At 41.5% G+C, this 20557-nt stretch overlaps 1 protein-coding gene across 7 annotated transcripts; it reads left to right on the top strand.

Annotated features, from left to right (window-relative positions):
• Window positions 1-223: 223 nt before the first annotated feature.
• nup54 (nucleoporin 54) lies at window positions 224-20548 on the top strand. Of its 7 annotated transcripts, none has more exons than XM_024381035.2 (14): window positions 224-338; window positions 6632-6715; window positions 7949-7984; window positions 12297-12383; window positions 12675-12830; window positions 13134-13294; window positions 13571-13758; window positions 14045-14241; window positions 14682-14736; window positions 14851-14944; window positions 16652-16759; window positions 19115-19234; window positions 19636-19746; window positions 19945-20548. In XM_024381035.2, exons 1-14 carry the CDS (start codon window positions 299-301, stop codon window positions 20050-20052), a joined length of 1545 nt encoding a protein of 514 aa, XP_024236803.1. In that variant the 5' UTR covers window positions 224-298; the 3' UTR covers window positions 20053-20548. The 7 variants fall into 7 exon arrangements, with proteins under 7 accessions (XP_024236803.1, XP_024236800.1, XP_024236802.1 ...); XM_024381032.2 differs by having other exon boundaries at window positions 13074-13294; XM_024381033.2 differs by having other exon boundaries at window positions 247-338; window positions 6635-6715; window positions 13074-13294.
• The last annotated feature ends 9 nt before the right edge of the window (window positions 20549-20557 follow it).

The raw sequence follows: 20557 nt of genomic DNA, 5'->3' as shown, positions 1-20557 counted from the left end.
GTCCCATCCTTTCAGGCTGTTGGCCTGAAGTAGGACTAAATATATTTAAACATTGGAGTATGCTGTTTTTTGTGAGTGTAGTGTTAGATAGTAGGGTATTTGTTTATTTGTTTTTAAAAATTCAAGCAAAGTTATAAAGCAGTTATACTCCAGTCTAGTAGGTGGCTTTAATGCAACATTTATTGGATGCCAACCACCATTAAACCTCATCAAAGAAGAAGAAGAATTTATTTCGCGGAACTATACAATCCAACGACACTTCCTGCACGGACCCAATTTGCTGTGAACAGGAGTAATCATGGCGTTCAACTTTGGCGGCGCTGCCACCAACCCTGCAAGTAAGGAGATATTTCCATCTATTGATGTCGAATTTATGAGAAAGCACTTTACATTACTATCAACAGCAGAGATTGTGATGAACGGATGGCTATGATTTCATTTACGTACGCCACAGCTAACGAAACCACAAAATCAAGACATGCGGCCTTGACTGCAGGTCAAGCCAGTTAAGGTTAGCTAACGAAGTAGCTAGCTAGCGTACTAGAATGTTCATACACTAGCTAGCTAGTCAGTTTGTATTAACTATTCTCACATAAATGGAGAATCATCGATTTAAGTCAGCTTGCTATTTAAACTGCCAGTTGTAAGCTTTCTAATATAGTTAACTAGCGAAGCTAACTAACTACACTAGCTACATAGTCGTCAGCAACATTCTGTTGAATCCCTTATGTTACGGACGAGCAAGTGTAAGGACGTCAAATATTCATCCTTCCGCATAGACACTCTAGTTTAGATCGCCTGGTTAAATTGTGTTTAGGACACTTTTTTTTTTATCTGTCTAACTGGTTAAACGAGAGAATAATATAGCAATGTGATAACATCTGCGTTTGCTTCATTTACTATTATCCTAAATTAGGATATTCAATTATTATTTTACCATGTACTTCTTTCCATGATGTTATGATTGTGTTCCTACATTACACAAATTGACGTTTTGACTACATCACATTGGCGGGAATTACACATAAGGTTTCCCTCAGATTGGTGATGTTAGTTTAAAAGTGTATAGTCAACACAATGACACAAGATCAGTTACATTTTATGCATCAATATCTTTGGTTTTGTACTAATTTTGCAGGATTTTTTCAAATGGCACGGATAATTTATATTAGTCTCCCAACTAGCCATTTAAATGACCATTTAAATTAACATTTTGACTGACTTTTAATGTTAGATGGCTAGTTGCCGATACAGATTATTGGAGGACCAAAAAAAGCCGATAGTGATAAATCGGGTGATTTTTATATATATATATAGTTGTACTAATGACAATTACAACAAAACTGAATGAACAATGAACACTTATTTTAAATTAATATAATACATTAATAAAATCAATTTAATCTCAAATAAATAATGAAACAGTTTCAATTTGGTTTAAATAATGCAAAAACAAAGTATTGGAGAAGAAACCAATGTGCCAAACAAATGCCAAGTTCCTTGCTCAGAACATATGAAAGCTGGTGGTTCCTTTTAACATGAGTCTTCAATGTTCCCAGGTAAGAAGTTTTAGGTTGTAGTTATTATAGGACTATTTCTCTCTATACCATTTGCATTTCATATACCTTTGACTATTGGATGTTCTAATAGGTTCTTTAGTATTGCCAGCCTAATCTCGGGAATTGATAGGATTGAAGTCATAAACAGCGCAATGCTTGAAGCATTGCGAAGAGCTGCTCGCAAACGCAGTCAAGTGCTGTTTGAATGAATGCCTATGAGCCTGCTGCTGCCTACCACCGCTCAGTCAGATTGCTCTATCAAATCATACTTAATTATAATATAATAACACACAGAAATACGAGCCTTAGGTCATTAATATGGCCAAATCTGGAAACTATCGTTTCGAAAACAAAATGTTTATTCTTTCAGTGAAATACAGAACCGTTCTGTACTTTATCTAACAGGTGGCATCCATAAGTCTAAATATTGCTGTTACATTGCACAACCTTCAATGTTATGTCATAATTCTGGCAAATTAGTTCGCAACGAGCCAGGCGGCCCAAACTGTTGCATATACCCTGACTCTGCGTGCAATGAACGCAAGAGAAGTGACACAATATCCCTAGTTTAATATTGCCTGCTAACATTAATTTTTTAACTAAATATGCATGTTTTAAAAAATATACTTCTGTCTATTGATTTTAAGAAAGGCATTGATGTTTATGGTTAGGTACATTCGTGCAACGATTGTGCTTTTTTTCGCAAATGTGCTTTTGTTAAATCATCCCGTTTGGCGAAGTTGGCTGTCTTTGTTAGGAAGAAATGGTCTTCACACAGTTCGCAACGAGCCAGGCGGCCCAAACTGCTGCATATAGCCTGACTCTGTTGCACAGAACGCAGGAGAAGTGACACAATTTCCCTAGTTAAAAGAAAGTCATGTTAGCAGGCAATATTAACTAAATATGCAGGTTTAAAAATATATACTTGTGTATTGATTTTAAGAAAGGCATTGATGTTTATGGTTAGGTACACATTGGTGCAACGACAGTGCTTTTTTCGTTAATGCGCTTGTTAAATCACCCGTATAGCTCTCAAGCTTAGCCTTTTGTTAACAACACTCATCTCAGATTTTCAAAATATGCTTTTCAACCATAGCAAAACAAGCATTTGTGTAAGATTATTGATAGCTAGCGTAGCATTCAGCATGCAACATTTTCACAAAAACAAGAAAAGTTCTTTGAAGAACTTCAGATGTTTTCAATGAGGAGACTCTCAGATAGATAGCAAATGTTCAGTTTTTCCAAAAAGATTATTTGTTTAAGACAAATCGCTCCGTTTTGTTCATCACGTTTAGCTACGAAAAAAACCTGTATCCAGGAGTGTAATTAGCCCCGCAGCTCATTAGCATAACACAACGTTAACTATTCATGAAAATCGCAAATGAAATGAAATAAATACGCTAGCTCAGCCTTTTGTTAACAACACTGTCATCTCAGATTTTCAAAATGTGCTTTTCAACCATAGCAAAACAAGCATTTGTGTAACAGTATTGATAGCTAATTTAGCGTTAGCATTGAGCAGGCAACATTTTCACAAAAACAAGAAAAGCATTCAAATAAAATCATTTACCTTTGAAGAACTTCGGATGTTTTCAATGAGGAGACTCTCAGTTAGATAGCAAATGTTCAGTTGTCCAAAAAGATTCTTTGTGTAGGAGAAATCGCTCCGTTTTGTACATCACGTTTGGCTACCAAAAAACCCCAAAAATTCAGTCATCAAAACGCGGAACTTTTTTCCAAATTAACTCCATAATATCGACTGAAACATGGCAAACGTTGTTTAGAATCAATCCTCAAGGTATTTTTTCACATATCTCTTCGATGATATATCGTTCGTGGAAGTCTCCTCTCTCCCCTCAATCACATGGATCAATGCGTGCAGCTTGGAGATTACGCACCAATTTAGACAAAGGACACCGGGCGGACCCCTGGTAAATGTAGTCTCTTATGGCCAATCTTCCAATGATATGCCTACAAATACGTCACAATGCTGCAGACACCTTGGGGAAACGGCAGAAAGTGTAGGCTCGTTCATGGCACATTCACAGCCATATAAGGAGACAATGGAAAACAGCCTCAAAAATTCTGCTCATTTCCTGTTTGAAGTTTCATCTTGGTTTCGCCTGTAGCATGAGTTCTGTGGCGCTCACAGATAATATCTTTGCAGTTTTGGAAACGTCAGTGTTTTCTTTCCAAAGCTGTCAATTATATGCATAGTCGAGCATCTTTTCGTGACAAAATATTGCGCTTAAAACGGGCACGTTTTTTTATCCATAAATTAAAAGAGCGCCCCCTATATCCAAGAAGTTAAAATACACCCTACCCACTCAGCCCTCAAATTAAGTTGACACTTCTGATGACGTCTGACGAGTATACACTTGCAGGGAGGAAGGCATGATTTTTTAAAACTTCTTATGGGCAAATTCAAATACCAAATTCAAATATTTAACATTCTTGAAAATATATGTTATACATAGAAATAAAGTGTAACTTCTTGTTAATCCAGTCGCTGTGTCAGATTTCAAAAAGGCTTTACGACGAAAGTAAACCATGCGATTATCTGAGGACAGCGCCCTGCATACGAACACATGGAAATCATATTTCAATCAGGCAGGTGTGCCACAAAAGTCAGAAATAGTGATATAATTAATGCCTTACCTGTCCCAGAAACATCACCAATGGTCCTTTTGTTCGATAACGTCCTTTTTTATGTCCCAAAAATGTTACCTGTAGACTTGGTTCAAACATTTCAAACAACATTCCTAATCCAACCTCAGGTAACCTAAAATCTAAATAATCGCTAAAATTTAAGACGGAATAATACTGGATAAAATACCAGATAAAAACAACATGGAGCAAGCTCCAGTTCATGCGCACCAAAACAGTGGAGTCCACCTGGAGTGACACTTATAATGAATAGCACTACTTCATTTCTCAAAAGAAAAACATAGAGCAATTTCTAACGACTGTTGACATCTAGTGGAAGCCATAGGAACTGCAACCAGGTTCCTAATAATAAGGGTATCCCATAGAAAACAATTGGAAAATCCTATGACATCTTTTTTTCCCCTGGATGGTTTGTCCTCAGGGTTTCGCCTGCCATATCAGTTCTGTTATACTCATAGACATTATTTTAACAGTTTTTGAAACTTTAGAGTGTTTTCTATTCCACCAATTATATGCATATCCTAGCTTCTGGGCCAGAGTAACAGGCAGTTTACTTTGGGCAGGCTTTTCATCCGGAGGTGAAAATACTGCCCCCTACCCGGGAGAGGTTATCTGGACCACCCTTGGTCGGGAAATTCGTCGCTCGTTTATCCCGCGATGATTGTGTTTTCAGCCACCGGTAGCTTGTGGGTGCTTTATATGCGCTACAGTCAATTGAGTGCATGTCTACTTATATTAAATATATTATTATTAATATATGCCGATTCTATGAAAGCTGGCAAATTTAATATAAATGATAATTTAAATGGCTAGTTGCGGTACAAAGCTAGGTACATTTGGGCAGTCTCTACAGAAGTCGCTGGCCACACCAATACACGGATTTGAAAGTCAACCAACATAACACTTAAATAGCAGCCAACCGTGGTCACTGTTGATATCCTATGGCGGGTCGTGATTCATTAGTTAACTAACAGAACTTATTTATGTTTCCATTACTGTGATGGAAGCCTCCCGAAATCAACACCCGCCATGCCAAACTATTAGATGGATGCTTTCAACAAATTCTCATCTGAACCAACCATGTATACGTTTTTCCAAGTTTCTGTGGCGCCTTTGAATAGTGTTAATTTTAAACAGTGTTACACCCCAAACCTTTCCCCCCTGTTCTATTGATTTCAGGGTGATCTCAATGGAAGTGATAAACCCACTTCAAAAAAATTTGATCTGCCTTCTACAAATTGTCTTTTAACCAGTGATGTACACATTATTGCCAGATTCCATGTGGTTTTTGAGCTGTTTGTTTTCACAGGACTTGCAACCTCATATCCCCCCTCTCGCGCAATTGATTTCAATGTGATTATTGATAGGAGTGATTCTCAAAGCAGTGTTGTGTTTCTCTTTCTGTATTGTGACCCTCTGTATCAAAATGCGACATTCTGAAATGTAGCAGCCTGTCCTGCAGGTTGTCTTTTAACTCAGGGATGCAGTTGCCCATTGCGGCATCAACTTTATCCACTTCATCCATCCTCATAACATTCCACTGTCTGACTACATATTTTGTTGTTGGTCAAGACACTAATGGATTTTAATTTGGTTCATTTGCTGCCAAAACAACAGCACCCTCAGCTTTTGGCTTTGCCATGACCACCACAAGTGCCTCATCGGGATTTGGTAGTAAATATCTCTATTCATTTTCAAGGCACAGCAGCTTCCCCATTCCCCAAAATGCATTCTCATCACTCAGAAGAATAAGAGTAATCTGCTAACTAGCTAGGCTGCTTGTTTGAGAATGTAGACTGGTGTAGAGGTTTCTCAAATAATCCCAGTCTGAGTAAACAGTAGCTCAACCAAGTTCAGCACAGTCTGTAGGCGCAATAGCATTCTTATGCTGCAATTTCCTATGCTGAATAAATGAGGTTGCTTTATCCAACAAAGATCTACTTTTTGTAGTCTAGCTATTAAAGACCTTTATGATTGCAAATAAAGAAGATCACTCTGCCAGCACCCCACAAAAGACTTGATGATTAAACATGAACAGGACCTTGAGAAATGTGGTAGAGAATGAGAAATAATTTCTCTCGTCTCGGTGGCAAGAATGATGAGACAAGGTTCACTGGCAGTATTCTAATACCACTGTATAGTCCCTGGGGACTGTCTTGCATCTTTGATTGGGGCTCTGTGAATACATGGGTGGTGAAAGGGAACAGAATTCTGGCAAAGCAAAGGATGACTGAAATATTCAGACTCAGCAGCAGTCAGTACATTGCAATGCCCCTGGCCCCACAGACTATCACTGATTCATGGAGGTGAAGGGGAATTTTAAAATGCTCTTTCTCTCCTCTCCCTGAAGAGTTTGTTGTTCTTCCCCATTGTAAAGACTTAAATAATTTTCTTCTTGGCTATAGCAGGTCTTGCAGCCCCTGGTTTCGGGACCACCACCACTGCTGCGGCCCCTGCTGGCTTCGGCGGCTTTGGCACCACCACCACAGGTAAGACTGGGACTGTCCACTACATCAGTGTTTGACAGTCACGCCAACTTGACTAACTAACCAGCCAATTAGCTAGCCCTGTACCAGATCTGTTTGTTCTCTTGCTTACTTCATTGGCAAACCAAACAGCATGATGATGTTTTGCATGACAATGACAGAAAGAGTTTAGTCTTTTTAGACAGACTAGTTTCCTTCCAGCTTAACTTGTCTGTACATGTAGAGCGGCAGGGTAGCCTAGTGGTTAGGGCGTTGGACTAGTAACCGGAAGGTTGCAAGTTCAAACCCCCGAGCTGACAAGGTACAAGGTGTCGTTCTGCCCCTGAACAGGCAGTTAACCCACTGTTCCTAGGCTGTCATTGAAAATAAGAATTTGTTCTTAACTGACTTGCCTGGTTAAATAAAGGTTAAAAAAAACATATACAAAGTCAGTTTGGAATAGAGGAAAGGCCAGAGTTCTGCTTTCATAACTGCTTTATCTGCTTGTTGCCCTAGCATAAATGTCTCCTGGACACACAATAGTATCATAGAGGTTATTTTAAATGAGTGTTTTTTTTACTAGTTTGCATCAACTACCTGCACTGAAACCACTGCAAAGGTTTTGCCTGTGAACTTAGGTATAGAATCGCGACGTTCTGGCATGTCTGCCTATGGTAAGTTTTTCATGAGCACAATTCCTGCCTACATTTTAAGCCTTGCCTACCCAAACTCGTGTTTTGTTGGGAGAGTTGTCTGTTTGAAGAAAACTCCCCAGGATCTTTTCTTTTTCGTAGTTGCAAAGAGAATCCGTCATGTTTCCCAGACCTAGTGCTATTTCTGCCCTAGGTCTGGGATTTCCGAGTTGGCAAGAGAGTAGAAACAGAATGGCACCCAGGCTACCAGCTTACCACAAGTGTGAAATGTGGTTACTACTAAATAACCATCCAACTACACCCGTGTATTCAGCATAATACTAGTATCTTATTCATTAACTGACTGACTAACAGAGCAGGGAGTTGAGGGTTGTGGCTGTTAATTAGTTTCAGTTGCATCTCCTCTGCTTAGTAATTCCAACTGAAAACATCACTGTTGGGGCTCATCTGTTATGACGCTACCGGGCGTACTCTTGTACATTCAATGTGTTTGAAGCTTTCCCAGTGTGGGACTGTTGCGGTGCTCTTCTCTACACTAACCATCCTCTGCACCCCTTTCTCTCTCTCTCTCTCGCTGCCTGCCTTGCCTGCCTGCTGGCTACAGGATTTGGGGGGCTAGGAGCCGGGAGCACCACGTCTGGTGGGTTTAATTCTGGGGGGTTTGGATTAAATGCAGCAGCTCCCAACGCGGCTGCAATCAGCTTTAATGTTGGGGGCTTTGGTGCAGCTACCACAGCAGCCACTGTGTTCAATTTTGGTAATAGCCTGGCTAGCGCAGGTAGATGCCTTTAAAACAAAAATATTAATCAGTCAATCCGTCTAGTATGTCTACAGCACACATTTGTCCTCTCCATTTCTCCCTACACGACTGTGTATTATTTTGGTGTGGTGTTTTTGTATATCTCCATCTCACCCTATGCATATGTTAAATGCTCATCTAATGATGTTTTGCATGTTGCCTGTTTTGGATACATCCGCTATCTGCTACAACAGCCTTTGTCAGCACAGTCCCTGTGTCAAACTGGTGGGCTCTGATTACGGAGTTGGGAAAGGCTGTGCTAGATTATTTTTATGGAATATGTTATGTGTTTCTTATCGCATTTTCCTGAATCTGTTAGGCCACTGTTTGCCTGGCAGGCACATGACATGTTCTGTGTTATTTCTCAAGAGTATTTATCCTCTCCACTCTAAAAAAGCATTAGGGACCCCCTCCCTTGGAGAAATCAATTGATCTCTTCTAGGGTTGCACATTTTGGGGAATATTTAGAGGTGGAAACTTTCCGTGGGATATATGGGAATTAACGGGAATATATTCAAAATAATATTAATACCATTTAAATGTAGATGTTTTTTGCATTGGATATATTTACCATATCATATAAACCTTTTACCTTATCATAAGTAGACATAATTGCAAATGATTAAATCCTTCCAATAGACATAAAAAACAATTTAGTTACGAATTGAACTTTAATTAAATGAGTTGACTCTAAACATGGGACGATTTCACTGAACAACAAAAGGGAATTTTGAATGATCCCCAATGATCCATCGCATCTCCCAAAAACGTTTTCAACATATCTGTACGATGATAGTCTAGAAACTAAAGCTTTGGTTGTCTTCCTCTCAGGCTTCCATGTCTTCTCCCTGGACCTCCTCAATGTCCACCTCTTGAACATCAGATTCTGAGGCCTCATCTTCACTGTCACTTTCCAACCTTGTTGGGGATGGCTCATTGTCAAGCTCAAAAAGCCTCAGAATTTGCTACCAATTTTTCAACCATTGTATTGGTCAGTCTGTTGCGTGCTTTGGTGTGTGTGTGTTCCCAAACAAGGACCAGTTGCGCTCTGAAGCGGCTGATGTTGGTAGGATTTGGAGGATGATGGATGCAACAGGGGAAGGAGCCTCAGATCCACAAAGTCCCTTTCATCAGGTGGCTGATGTGATATGTTGGCACAACTGCCGTATTATGTCTCCATCCCAAAGCCCTTGCTTGGATGTGTACTTCGCCAGACTGCCAAGAACCTTGCCCTCATCCAGGCCATGTTGGTGAGACAAGATAGTGATGACACCATAGGCCTTGTTGATCTCTGCGCCAGACAGTATGCTCTTGCCAGCATATTTGAGGTCCAACATGTATGCTGCGGCATGTATGGGCTTCAGGCAGAAGTCTTCAGTTTTTGATGTACACTGCTCAAAAAAATAAAGGGAACACTAAAATAACACATCCTAGATCTGAATGAATTAAATATTCTTATGAAATACTTTTTTCTTTACATAGTTGAATGTGCTGACAACAAAATCACACAAATTATCCTTAAAACAAGTCAAAATGAGGCTCAGTAGTGTGTGTGGCCTCCACGTGCCTGTATGACCTCCCTACAACGCCTGGGCATGCTTCTGATGAGGTGGCGGATGGTCTCCTGAGGGATCTCCTCCCAGACCTGGACTAAAGCATCCGCCAACTCCTGGACAGTGTGTGGTGCAACGTGGCTTTGGTGGATGGAGCGAGACATGATGTCCCAGATGTGCTCAATTGGATTCAGGTTTGGGGAACAGGCGGGCCAGTCCATAGCATCAATGCCTTCCTCTTGCAGGAACTCCTCACACACTCCAGCCACATGAGGTCTAGCATTGTCTTGCATTAGGAGGAACCCAGGGCCAACCGCACCAGCATATGGTCTCACACGGAGGGCTGTGCGGCCCCCCAAACAAATGCCACCCCACACCATGACTGACCCACCGCCAAACCGGTCATACTGGAGGATGTTGCAGGCAGCAGAACGTTCTTCATGGTGTCTTCAGACTCTGTCACATGTGCTCAGTGTGAACCTGCTTTCATCTGTGAAGAGCACAGGACACTAGTGGCAAATTTGCCAATCTTGGTGTTCTCTGGCAAATGCCAAACGTCCTGCACGGTGTTGGGCTGTAAGCACAACCCCCACCTGTGGACGTCGGGCCCTCATACCACCCTCATGGAGTCTGTTTCTGACCGTTTGAGCAGACACATGCACATTTGTGGCCTGCTGGAGGTTATTTTGCAGGGCTCTGGCAGTGCTGCTCCTTGCACAAAGGCGGAGGTAGCGGTCCTGCTGCTGGGTTGTTGCCCTCCTACGGCCTCCTCCACCACTCCTGATGTACTGGCCTGTTTCCTGGTAGCTCCTCCATGCTCTGGACCCTACGCTGACAGACACAGCAAACCTTCTTGCCACAGCTCGCATTGATGTGCCATCCTGGATGAGCTGCACTACCTGAGCCACCTGTGTGGGTTGTAGACTCTGTCTCATGCTACCACGAGTGAAAGCACCGCCAGCCAGCATTCAAAAGTGACCAAAACATCAGCCAGGAAGCATAGGAACTGAGAAGCGGTCTGTGGTCCCCACCTGAAGAACCACTCCTTTATTGGGGGTGTCTTGCTAATTGCCTATAATTTCCACCTGTTGTCTATTCCATTTGCACAACAGCATGTGAAATGTATTGTCAATCAGTATTGCTTCCTAAGTGGACAGTTTGATTTCACAGAAGTGTGATTGACTTGGAGTTATATTGTGTTGTTTAAGTGTTTCCTTTATTTTTTTAAGCAGTGTATTTAAAAATGGCAGTTTCCTCTGCTTGGAGCAGCAGTGAAGTGGGCAGGGCGGTACGGATTTCTTCTCTTATATCTGCAAGCAGAGTCTGAACATCAGACAGGATGGCATTGTCTCCCTCAATCCGTGCAATGGCTACTGCTATCGGTTTCAGGAGTTTCAGGCCACTTACCACTCTCTCCCAAAACACATAATCTAGGAGGATCCGTGCTGTCCATATCGGCAGACTGATATATGGCCATTTCTTGGAGACACCTTCCCCTCCAGGAGACTGTCAAACATGATGACAACACCACCCCCACGGGTGTTGCTGGGCAGCTTGAATGTGGTGCTCTTCTTCTTCTCACTTTGCTTGGTGAGGTAGATTGCTGCTATAACTTGATGATCCTTCACATACCTAACCATTTCTTTGGCTCTCTTGTAGAGTTGATCCATTGTTTTTTAGTGCCATGATGTCATTAGACCAAGCAGCCGTCATTTTCGCAGCATTGTCTGTCACCAGTGCAAATACCTTCTGGGGTTCAAGGTCATTGATGACTGCCTTCAGCTCATCTGCTGTACACAGCTTTTCCTTCTACATTAGTTGCAGTGAAATATCTCCACACATCAGATAGTGCCCGTGGCATTTTCCTGTCAAGATTAGATTTAAAAAATAATATATATAAATCACACACACACCATGTACATATAAATAGTTAAGTGGTTAGATTAAACAACTCCTTTGTAAGATAAATGTTTTAAAATGTAACATGTATGGAAACAGGTGAATTAACACTCCTCAGTTAGCAGGCTCAAGCAAGCCAAAACCCACATGGTAGCGAAAACTAACTAGTAGAAATTGTTAACAAGTTAGAAATGATTTAAACACACATTGTTGTAGGTTACTATTAACTAGTTAACAAAAAAGAATGTATGCCATATAGAATATATTCACCCCACCCAGTATTGTAATTAAAACTTACCAGAAAGTATGTTGTCCTTGGCTCAGACAGTGTATTAGTGTTGGCTCAATAGCATATCCTTAGTGTGCAAGATCTTGAGAATCAGCATCATGTGATGGAAGAACGCACTGTGCATGCAGAGGGTTGCAATTCCATTGAATTGGGGATAGTTTAACCAAAATATGCCACAAGACCTAGAATTGCCTTGTGTGTATTCCACAAAAAAGGTTCACTGTTATAAGCTAACTTTTTAAAAATGAATTTAAGCAACATTACTGGGCTTAACTTCCCATGAACATTTCTGGAAAGTTCTCGACCCTTTGCAACCCTAATCTCTACGCCCTCCCTCATCTTTATTTCCATTATCCATCCATTCATCCATGCTCTCTTACTTCTCTCTGACGGTCTGGTTTGTCTTGCTCAGGTGCTTTTGGGGGTTTTGGGACAACCACTACATCCGCTGCTGCGCCTGGGTCAACTTTCAGCTTTGCCGCTCCTGCAAGCACAACAGGTCAGGACTGTGGAACTCGCTGGGGCAGGGCTGGGTACAGACGGAGAGAGCCAGGGCTGGAACGGCCTTGTCCTACTCTGCTTGCTCCTGCTATTCTGCATGGCAACTACTAGATGGTGCACTCTACCATAACATGTTATCTCCTTGCCATAGCCTCTCCCGATACTAGCATTCCATTCTCAGATTACCAACACACTATAACCCAAACCTAAGATTCTAAGCCAAAATGCTCAACAAATCCTTATATTTTCCATTTAATGGTTTTATTGATATAATTATTTATCCTTCCAGGAGGACTGTTTGGTAATACACAGAATAAGGGATTTGGGTTCTCCTCTGGGCTGGGCACTGGCACTACTGCTGCAGCTGGGTTTGGAACAAGTCTGGGGACAACTCTAGGAGGTGGATTTGGTGGCTTCAATATCCAGCCACAGCAGCAACAGCAAGGTAAGTGTTCCTCTGGCTAAGAGCAGGGGTGAATCTCAAAGTCCTTCCTCAATTCCTAGGGTCCTCTCCTCGCTTCCTTAACCTTAGAGGGAACAGAAGATCCAAAGATTTGAGACGGAGACGAGGAGAGAACGCAAGGAGGAATTAAGGATAGACTATTGCGATTGACCCCCGGTGTATGCAAACCAAACAAGTAATGTTTTGCTAGGATAGCTAAGTTTTCTTTTGTGTTGCGCTATATAGGAAGCTTTTTTGGGCAGCAGGCCCAGGCCCCGGCCCAGTCTAATCAGCTCGTCCACACAGCTAACGCCCTGTCTGCCCCCACCCTGCTTGGGGACGAGAGAGATGCCATCTTGGCCAAGTGGAATCAGCTCCAGGCCTTCTGGGGAACAGGCAAGGGCTATTTCAACAACCAACTCCCCCCTGTAGACTTCACACAGGAGAACCCTTTCTGCAGGTTCAAGGTAATGCCTCGTATCAGCATATTTTGACATTGTAAGTGTTTTGTTATTTTAATAAAGCAAATTGCTGTTTTAATCTTAAACTTGTTTTCACATGTTGACGAGGTTTGTTGTACTATTCTTTTACCGTCTTCAGGTAACTGCAGTGGTGTAGACCAGTGCTTTGGAGTTCAATTAACTGTCACAAATATGTCGGCATAAGAGAGACCACCAAAGTTCTATCTAGAGAATACAAAGGACACAAACTGCAAGTTTATCATATCTGTTTGTGTCTGCAAGGCGGTGGGCTACAGCTGTATCCCAGGCAGTAAGGATGAGGATGGTCTGGTTGTCCTGGCCTTCAATAAGAAGGAGGCTGATGTTCGTAGCCAACAGCAGCAGCTGGTTGAGTCTCTACACAAGGTGCTGGGAGGGAACCAGACTCTCACCGTCAACGTAGAGGGAGTCAAAGCCCTGCCTGATGACCAGTGAGTAGTAGTAGACACTACCAGATACAGTCTATGGGTACACAGAGAATATACTGTATGTAGTATCGCTAAGTTTATCACATTGACCTCATGATCTGTCAGTCCCTGCATCCATTGTTCAATCTATGAGCCTATTAACAGAGATTACATTTCTCCAGCCCAAATACTCACTTTGATAGCAAACCAAGTGGCAGGGCTGCCATTTTCTTGTTTTTCAAATTAGTGAACATTTAGAAGCCCTCTAAGTGGACCGTGTAACACTGAATGCCTGTCTATCTCTTTCTAGGACGGAGGTGGTGATCTATGTGGTGGAGCGTTCTCCTAACGGCACATCTAAGAGGATCCCAGCTACAACACTGTACAGCTATGTAGAGCAGGCTAACACCAAGGCCCAGCTCACACAGCTAGCAGTTTTCATGTCTGTTACACGCACTGAGCTCTCACCAGCACAGCTCAAACAGCTGCTGGCGAATGCACCAGCAGGTAAATTTGGTTGTGTGTCTTCCACATACTCGCTCTTCTCTCACCTCCATCACAACTAAGTTAACTGAGTCATTATGTTGAGAGCATGGTCCCATTCCCCGGCTCAGACGTTGCTGATGCATGCCAGATTTTACAGCGTCTGAATAGGTATTTTCCATATCAGTTTAAGCACATCATGTTATAGCAATCTGGTGCCCGATGACACAGTCGATGATCTGACACGCAACCATTGGTTGATGCCATGCAACGTCTGAGCATGGGAACAAGGCCATGGCTTTTAGATAACCAGATGTCTATTGTACAACAGCTGTGGCTTCATGGATTTCAGTTTGGTTTCATTTAATGGTTTATTGAAACAACAGCGTATGGACTACTTGGTCCACATGTAGCACTAAGAATGTGACCTGTATATGACTCAGAGTTTTGTTGCTTGTTTTCAGGTGTGGATCCCATCATTTGGGAACAGGCAAAGGTGGATAACCCTGATGCGGACAAGTAAGTTGTTCAATGTGAATCAAGGTTATTAAAAGCTTGTTATCATTAATTCTTCTGAGCTAGATGATCATTTTGAAATTGTATATGGAACTGATGATATTCGTAATCCTACAGGTTGATCCCCGTCCCCATGGTTGGTTTCAAAGAACTACTCCGCAGACTGAAGATTCAGGACCAGATGACCAAACAGCACCAGTCCAGAGTAGACGTGAGCTTTCCTCTACAATTGCGCTGCTTACCCGTACACATACAGTGGGGTAAAAAAGTATTTAGTCAGCCACCAATTGTGCAAGTTCTCCCACTTAAAAAGATGAGAGGCCTGTAATTTTCAAAATAGGGACACTTCAACTATGACAGACAAAATTAGGAGAAGAAAATCCAGAAAATCACATTGTAGGATTTTTAATGAATTTATTTGCAAATTATGGTGGAAAATAAGTATTTGGTCAATAACAAAAGTTTATCTCAATACTTTGTCATTGCCAACAATGGGTATATAACAGAGGTCAAACGTTTTCTGTAAGTCTTCACAAGGTTTTCACACACTGTTGCTGGTATTTTAGCCCATTCCTCCATGCAGATCTCCTCTAGAGCAGTGATGTTTTGGGGCTGTTGCTGGGCAACACAGACTTTCAACTCCCTCCAAAGATTTTCTATGGGGTTGAAATCTGGAGACTGGCTAGGCCACTCCAGGACCTTGAAATGCTTCTTACGAAGCCACTCCTTTGTTGCCCCGGTGTGTTTGGGATCATTGTCATGCTGCCCGGGCAATGCCCTTGCTGATGTTTGGGATCATTGTCATGGTCCCTTTGCAGAAAAACAGCCCCAAAAAGACCCCCATGCCTTACAGTTTCATCTTCAATGCATTCTTTGCTGATGGAATTTTGGGAGGACATTCTTCCAATCTTCTGGATCAAAATCTCAGGCGGGCCTGGACATGTACATGGCCCCATTCATTCTGATTAGGCTCTTTACTTTGGTCCCAGCTCTCTCAGGTCATTCCTGGTCCCCCGTGTAGTTCTGGGGTCCCGTTCTTGTGATCATTTTGACCCCACGGGGTGAGATCTTGCGTGGAGCCCCAGATCGAGGGAGATTATCAGTGGTCTTGTATGTCTTCCATTTCCTAATAATTGCTCCCACAGTTAATTTGTTCAAACCAAGCTGCTTACCTATTGCAGATTCAGTCTTCCAAGCCTGGTGCAGGTCTACAATTTTGTTTCTGGTGTCCTTTGACAGCTCTTTGGTCTTGGCCATAATGGAGTTTGGAGTGTAACTGTTTGAGGTTGTGGACAGGTGTCTTTTATACAGATAACAAGTTCAAACAGGTGCCATTAATACAGGTAACGAGTGGAGGACAGAGGAGCCTCTTAAAGAAGAAGTTACAGGTCTGTGAGCCAGAAATCTTGCTTGTTTGTAGGTGACCAAATACTTATTTTCCACCATAATTTGCAAATAAATTCATTAAAAATCCTACAATGTGATTTTCAGGATTTTTTTTCTCATTTTGTCTGTCATAGTTGAAGTGTCCCGATGATGAAAATTACAGGCCTCATCTTTTTAAGTGGGAGAACTTGCACAATTGGTGGCTGACTAAATACTTTTTGCCCCACTGTATATGGCCTGCTTCTAGAAGTGTTATAAACGAGTGTAGAGGGATAGGGAAATTGCAGTACCATAAAATGAATAAAGAACCTTAGGTTGCTGGTTCTTATTTAGTTCTTGAAGGACTGTGCAAAGGAGACTCTGATAGATGAATCTGGCTACTAAGACCTATCCAGGAGGGGAGCTACGTTACGCTGGCCTTTGTTACAGCTTTCCTGTACTGCCTCACATGCTTCTCAGTACCCTCCTTTATATGCTGTAGGTGGGTTCCTCCTATGTAGTTATGTACACTTTTCCTGTGGTCTTTCACCAGATCATCTCTAATGACATCAGTGAACTGCAGAAGAACCAGGCAACAACAGTGGCTAAGATCGCTCAATACAAGAGGAAGCTGATGGATCTCTCTCACAGAGTACTACAGGTATGTGCCATACATTATTCTTAAGTCAAGTCATCTGGCTGTTGTCAGTTGGTACAGCGGTGTGTGAACATATTTTGAATGCCGACAGAATATCATGAAGTTAACTATCTTGATTAAATATTTATTTTACTATGTGTGTATAATAGGGCTGACCCCAGTTAGTTGATTGTTTGGTCGTTAGGCTGTTGGTCGACCAAGATTATTTTAGCCGAGCAGTAATATACAGTACCAGTCACAAGTTTGGACACATCTACTCATTCAAGGTTTTTTCTTTATTTTACTATTTTCTACACAGTAGAATAATAGTGAAGACATCAAAACTATGAAATAACACATTTGGAATCATGTAGTATTATTAATTGTGCTTTTTTATGACTCCTCTCTTTGGCTGGAAAAATGGCTGGGTTTGGTGGTGACCTAACATAATCGTAATAATCGTTTGTGGAGCTTTCGCTGTAAAGCATTTTTGAAATCAGACACTGTGGCTGGATTAACAAGAATTTTATCTTTAAAATGCTGAAATTTGATTTGAGATTTCTGTTGATTTGTATTTGGCGCCCTGCAATTTCATTGGCTGTTGGCGAGGGGTTCCGCTGATCCTAGACCGGTTAACTTTTTATGGATAGGGGGCAGCATTTTCACTTTGGATGAATTGCGTGCCTATAGTGAACTGCCTCTTACTCTGTCCCAGATGCTAGTATATGCATATTATTACTATTGGATAGAAAACTCTGACATTTCTAAAACTGTCTGTGAGTATAACAGAGCTCATATGGCAGGCAAACTTCCAAACAGGAAGTGGAAATTCTGGGGCTGGTTGATTTTCAACTCATCGCCTATTCACATCCCAGTAAGATATGGATCTGTTCCCACTTCCTACGCCTTCCACTAGATGTCAGTCAGTAGAATGTGGAATGAAGCCTCTAGTGTGATGTGGGACCGGATGGCAGCCATTTGAGTCAGTGGTCTAGCAGAATGCCAGTTCCTGGCCAGGCGCATTTCTCATGATATTGTCATGTGTTCCATTACTCTGTAGACAAAAATGAATGCTCCGGCTGGAACATTATTAGATATATATGATAACAACATCCTGAAGATTGATTCTCTACTTAATTTGACCAGTTTATTCAACCTGGAATATAACTTTTTAAAGTTTTCGTCCGAGTTCGCCTGGACTGGCGCCAACGTTTGGACATGTGAACTAAACGTGTTAGCAAAAGTAGCTAATTGGACACTAGTAATGGACATTATCGAACAAAACAACGATTTATTGCGGAACTATGATTCCTGGCACTGCATTCTGATGAAAGATCATCAAAGGTAAGGGAATATTTATGATGTAATTTCGTATTTCTGTTGAGCGTCATCTCAGATTATTGCATGGTATACTTTTTCCGTAAAGTTTTTAAAAAATCTGACAGTGGTTGCATTAAGAAGGAAAGAAATTACACAAATTGACTTAACAAGGCACACCAGTTAATTGAAATGCATTCCATGAAGCTGGTTGAGAGAATGCCAAGAGGTCATCAAGGCAAAGGGTGGCTACTTTGAAGAATCTAAAATATATTTGATTTGTTTAACTTTTTTTTGGTTCCTACATGATTCCATATGTGTTTTCTTAGTTTTGATGTCTTCACTATTGTTGTACAATGTAGAAAATAGTAAAAACTAAAGAAAAACCCTTGAATGAGTAGGTATATCCAAACCTCTGTGTGTACGTTCGTGCGTGTATGTAATATATACACATACAAGCACACTGCCATTCAAAAGTTTGGGATCACTTGGAAGGCAAATTTTTTATTTATTTTTAAAATAACATCAAATTGATCAAATGCAGTGAAGACATCGTTAATGTTGTAAATGACAATTGTAGCTGGAAACGGCAGATTTTTAAATGGAATATGTACATAGGCGTACAGAGTCCCATTATCAGCAACCATCACTCCTGTGTTCCAATGGCACGTTGTGTTAGCTAATCCAAGTTTATAATTTTAAAAGGCTAGTTGATCATTAGAAAACCTGATTGCAATTATGTTAGCACAACTGAAAACTGTTGTCCTGATTAAAGAAGCAATCAAACTGTTTGAGTATCTGGAGCATCCTCATTTTTGGGTTTGATTACAGGCTCAAAATCACAGAATAGTGCTAATTGTCTCTAACCAGAATAGAAAGGAGTGGGAGGCCCCGGTGCACAACTGAGCAGGAGGACAACTACATTAGTGTCTAGTTTGAGAAACAGATGCCTCACAAGTCCTCAACTGGCAGCCTCATTAAATTAAATGGTACCTGCAAAACACTTTTTTTTTTTTTGTCAGGGGCAGTCTTGGTATATAAACTGATTGTGTGTGTGTTTAGGTGCTGATCAAGCAGGAGATTCAGAGGAAGAGTGGCTATGCCATCCAGGTGGATGAAGAGCACCTAAGAGTGCAGCTGGACACCATCCAGTGTGAACTCAATGCCCCCACGCAGTTCAAGGTAAGTTCACTGCAACATCTGGTTATTCCATACAAATGCTGGCACTCCGCCATGCCCTACGTGACTATGCTAAAAGCTGACTTTTAGCTGCAACTTTGGACACCCTACCTATTTACATTTTGGTCATTTAGGAGACGTTCTTCTTATCCAAAGCGACTTACAGGTACAATTAGGTTTAAATGCCTTGCTCAAGGGCACATCAGCAGATTTTTCACCTAGTCTGCTCGGGAACTCAGCGACATTTCTACTGGCCCAATGCTCTTAACTGCTATACTACCTGTCGCCTCTCACTGATTCAGATTTGATGACCCTGCTCTTTTCTTGTTGGATGTACAGTATTTCTCATGTAATTTGAGGACCTTGTCTATAAAATTTACTCAAAATGGTTGTTGCTCTATTAGGGCCGTCTGAATGAGCTGATGTCTCAGATCCGGATGCAGAACCACTTTGGGACGGTGCGCTCAGAGGAACGATATAGTGTGGACGGAGACCTTCTCAGAGAGATCAGACAGGTGAGACTGTTAAAATTCTATTTTTATGGGCAAGACATACTGCATGTATATGTTAACGCAAATTATGGAAGTGTTTTGTCTGTTTGCTTACAGATGTGTGTGGTCTGCCGTTAGTCCGTCAGTAGTTCTAAGTGTCTTTGTTTGTGTGTGGTTGGTCAGTATTGCTGACCGAGTGTCTCTCCGTTCTCCTCTCCACAGCACCTGAAGCAGCAGCAGGAGGGTCTGAGTCAGCTGATCAGTGTGATCAAAGATGACGTGGAAGACATCAAACTGATAGAACATGGCCTCCTGGACAGACTCGGCTGACCTCAAAGGTCCTCCCAGGCCCCACGTGACCCTGAATCTCTCTCTCACTGCTGACAAAAGTTAAAGGTTTATGCCTCTTCTTAGCAAGGCATATATCTGTCTTTTCTATGGTCTGTCTGTCTTCAACTCAGAGTTGCTTTCTCACACAGATTAATCCTTGTCCTGGACTAATGGCTGAATATTGAATCTCAATCAAAAATCCTTTTTAGTCCATTACTTGGTATCATTTTGTCTTGGAAACTGCCCCTGAAACCCCCAAACATCTAAACTGGAACAAGACTGCCTTAGAAAAACTGCCAGACCGTCTGGTGGACACTGTCTGGTTGACAGCCAGTGAAATGTGACTGTTCGATGATTTGGTGTGATATTCAACACATTGTAAATAAATACGCCTTTTTATTATTGCTTTAGTAATATTTTATATGATTGAATAAGAATTATACACATCCCTAACATGGTTTAATAAAATGTCATTGAGGAGCCTTTTTCAACATGACTCCTTTGT

The sequence above is a fragment of the Oncorhynchus tshawytscha genome, linkage group LG20 (assembly GCF_018296145.1).
Source record: "Oncorhynchus tshawytscha isolate Ot180627B linkage group LG20, Otsh_v2.0, whole genome shotgun sequence".
Taxonomy (NCBI): domain Eukaryota; kingdom Metazoa; phylum Chordata; class Actinopteri; order Salmoniformes; family Salmonidae; genus Oncorhynchus; species Oncorhynchus tshawytscha.
This window is presented reverse-complemented; position numbering and strand designations above follow the sequence as displayed.

Coding starts and splice junctions, on each gene's coding strand:
- nup54 (XM_024381032.2), top strand. CDS start 299: ATGGCGTTCAACTTTGGCGGCGCTGCCACCAACCCTGCAA. Junction 12,831..13,073: donor GCCACAGCAGCAACAGCAAG/GTAAGTGTTCCT, acceptor TGCGCTATATAG/GAAGCTTTTTTGGGCAGCAG. Junction 16,760..19,114: donor TCTCTCACAGAGTACTACAG/GTATGTGCCATA, acceptor GTGTGTGTTTAG/GTGCTGATCAAGCAGGAGAT.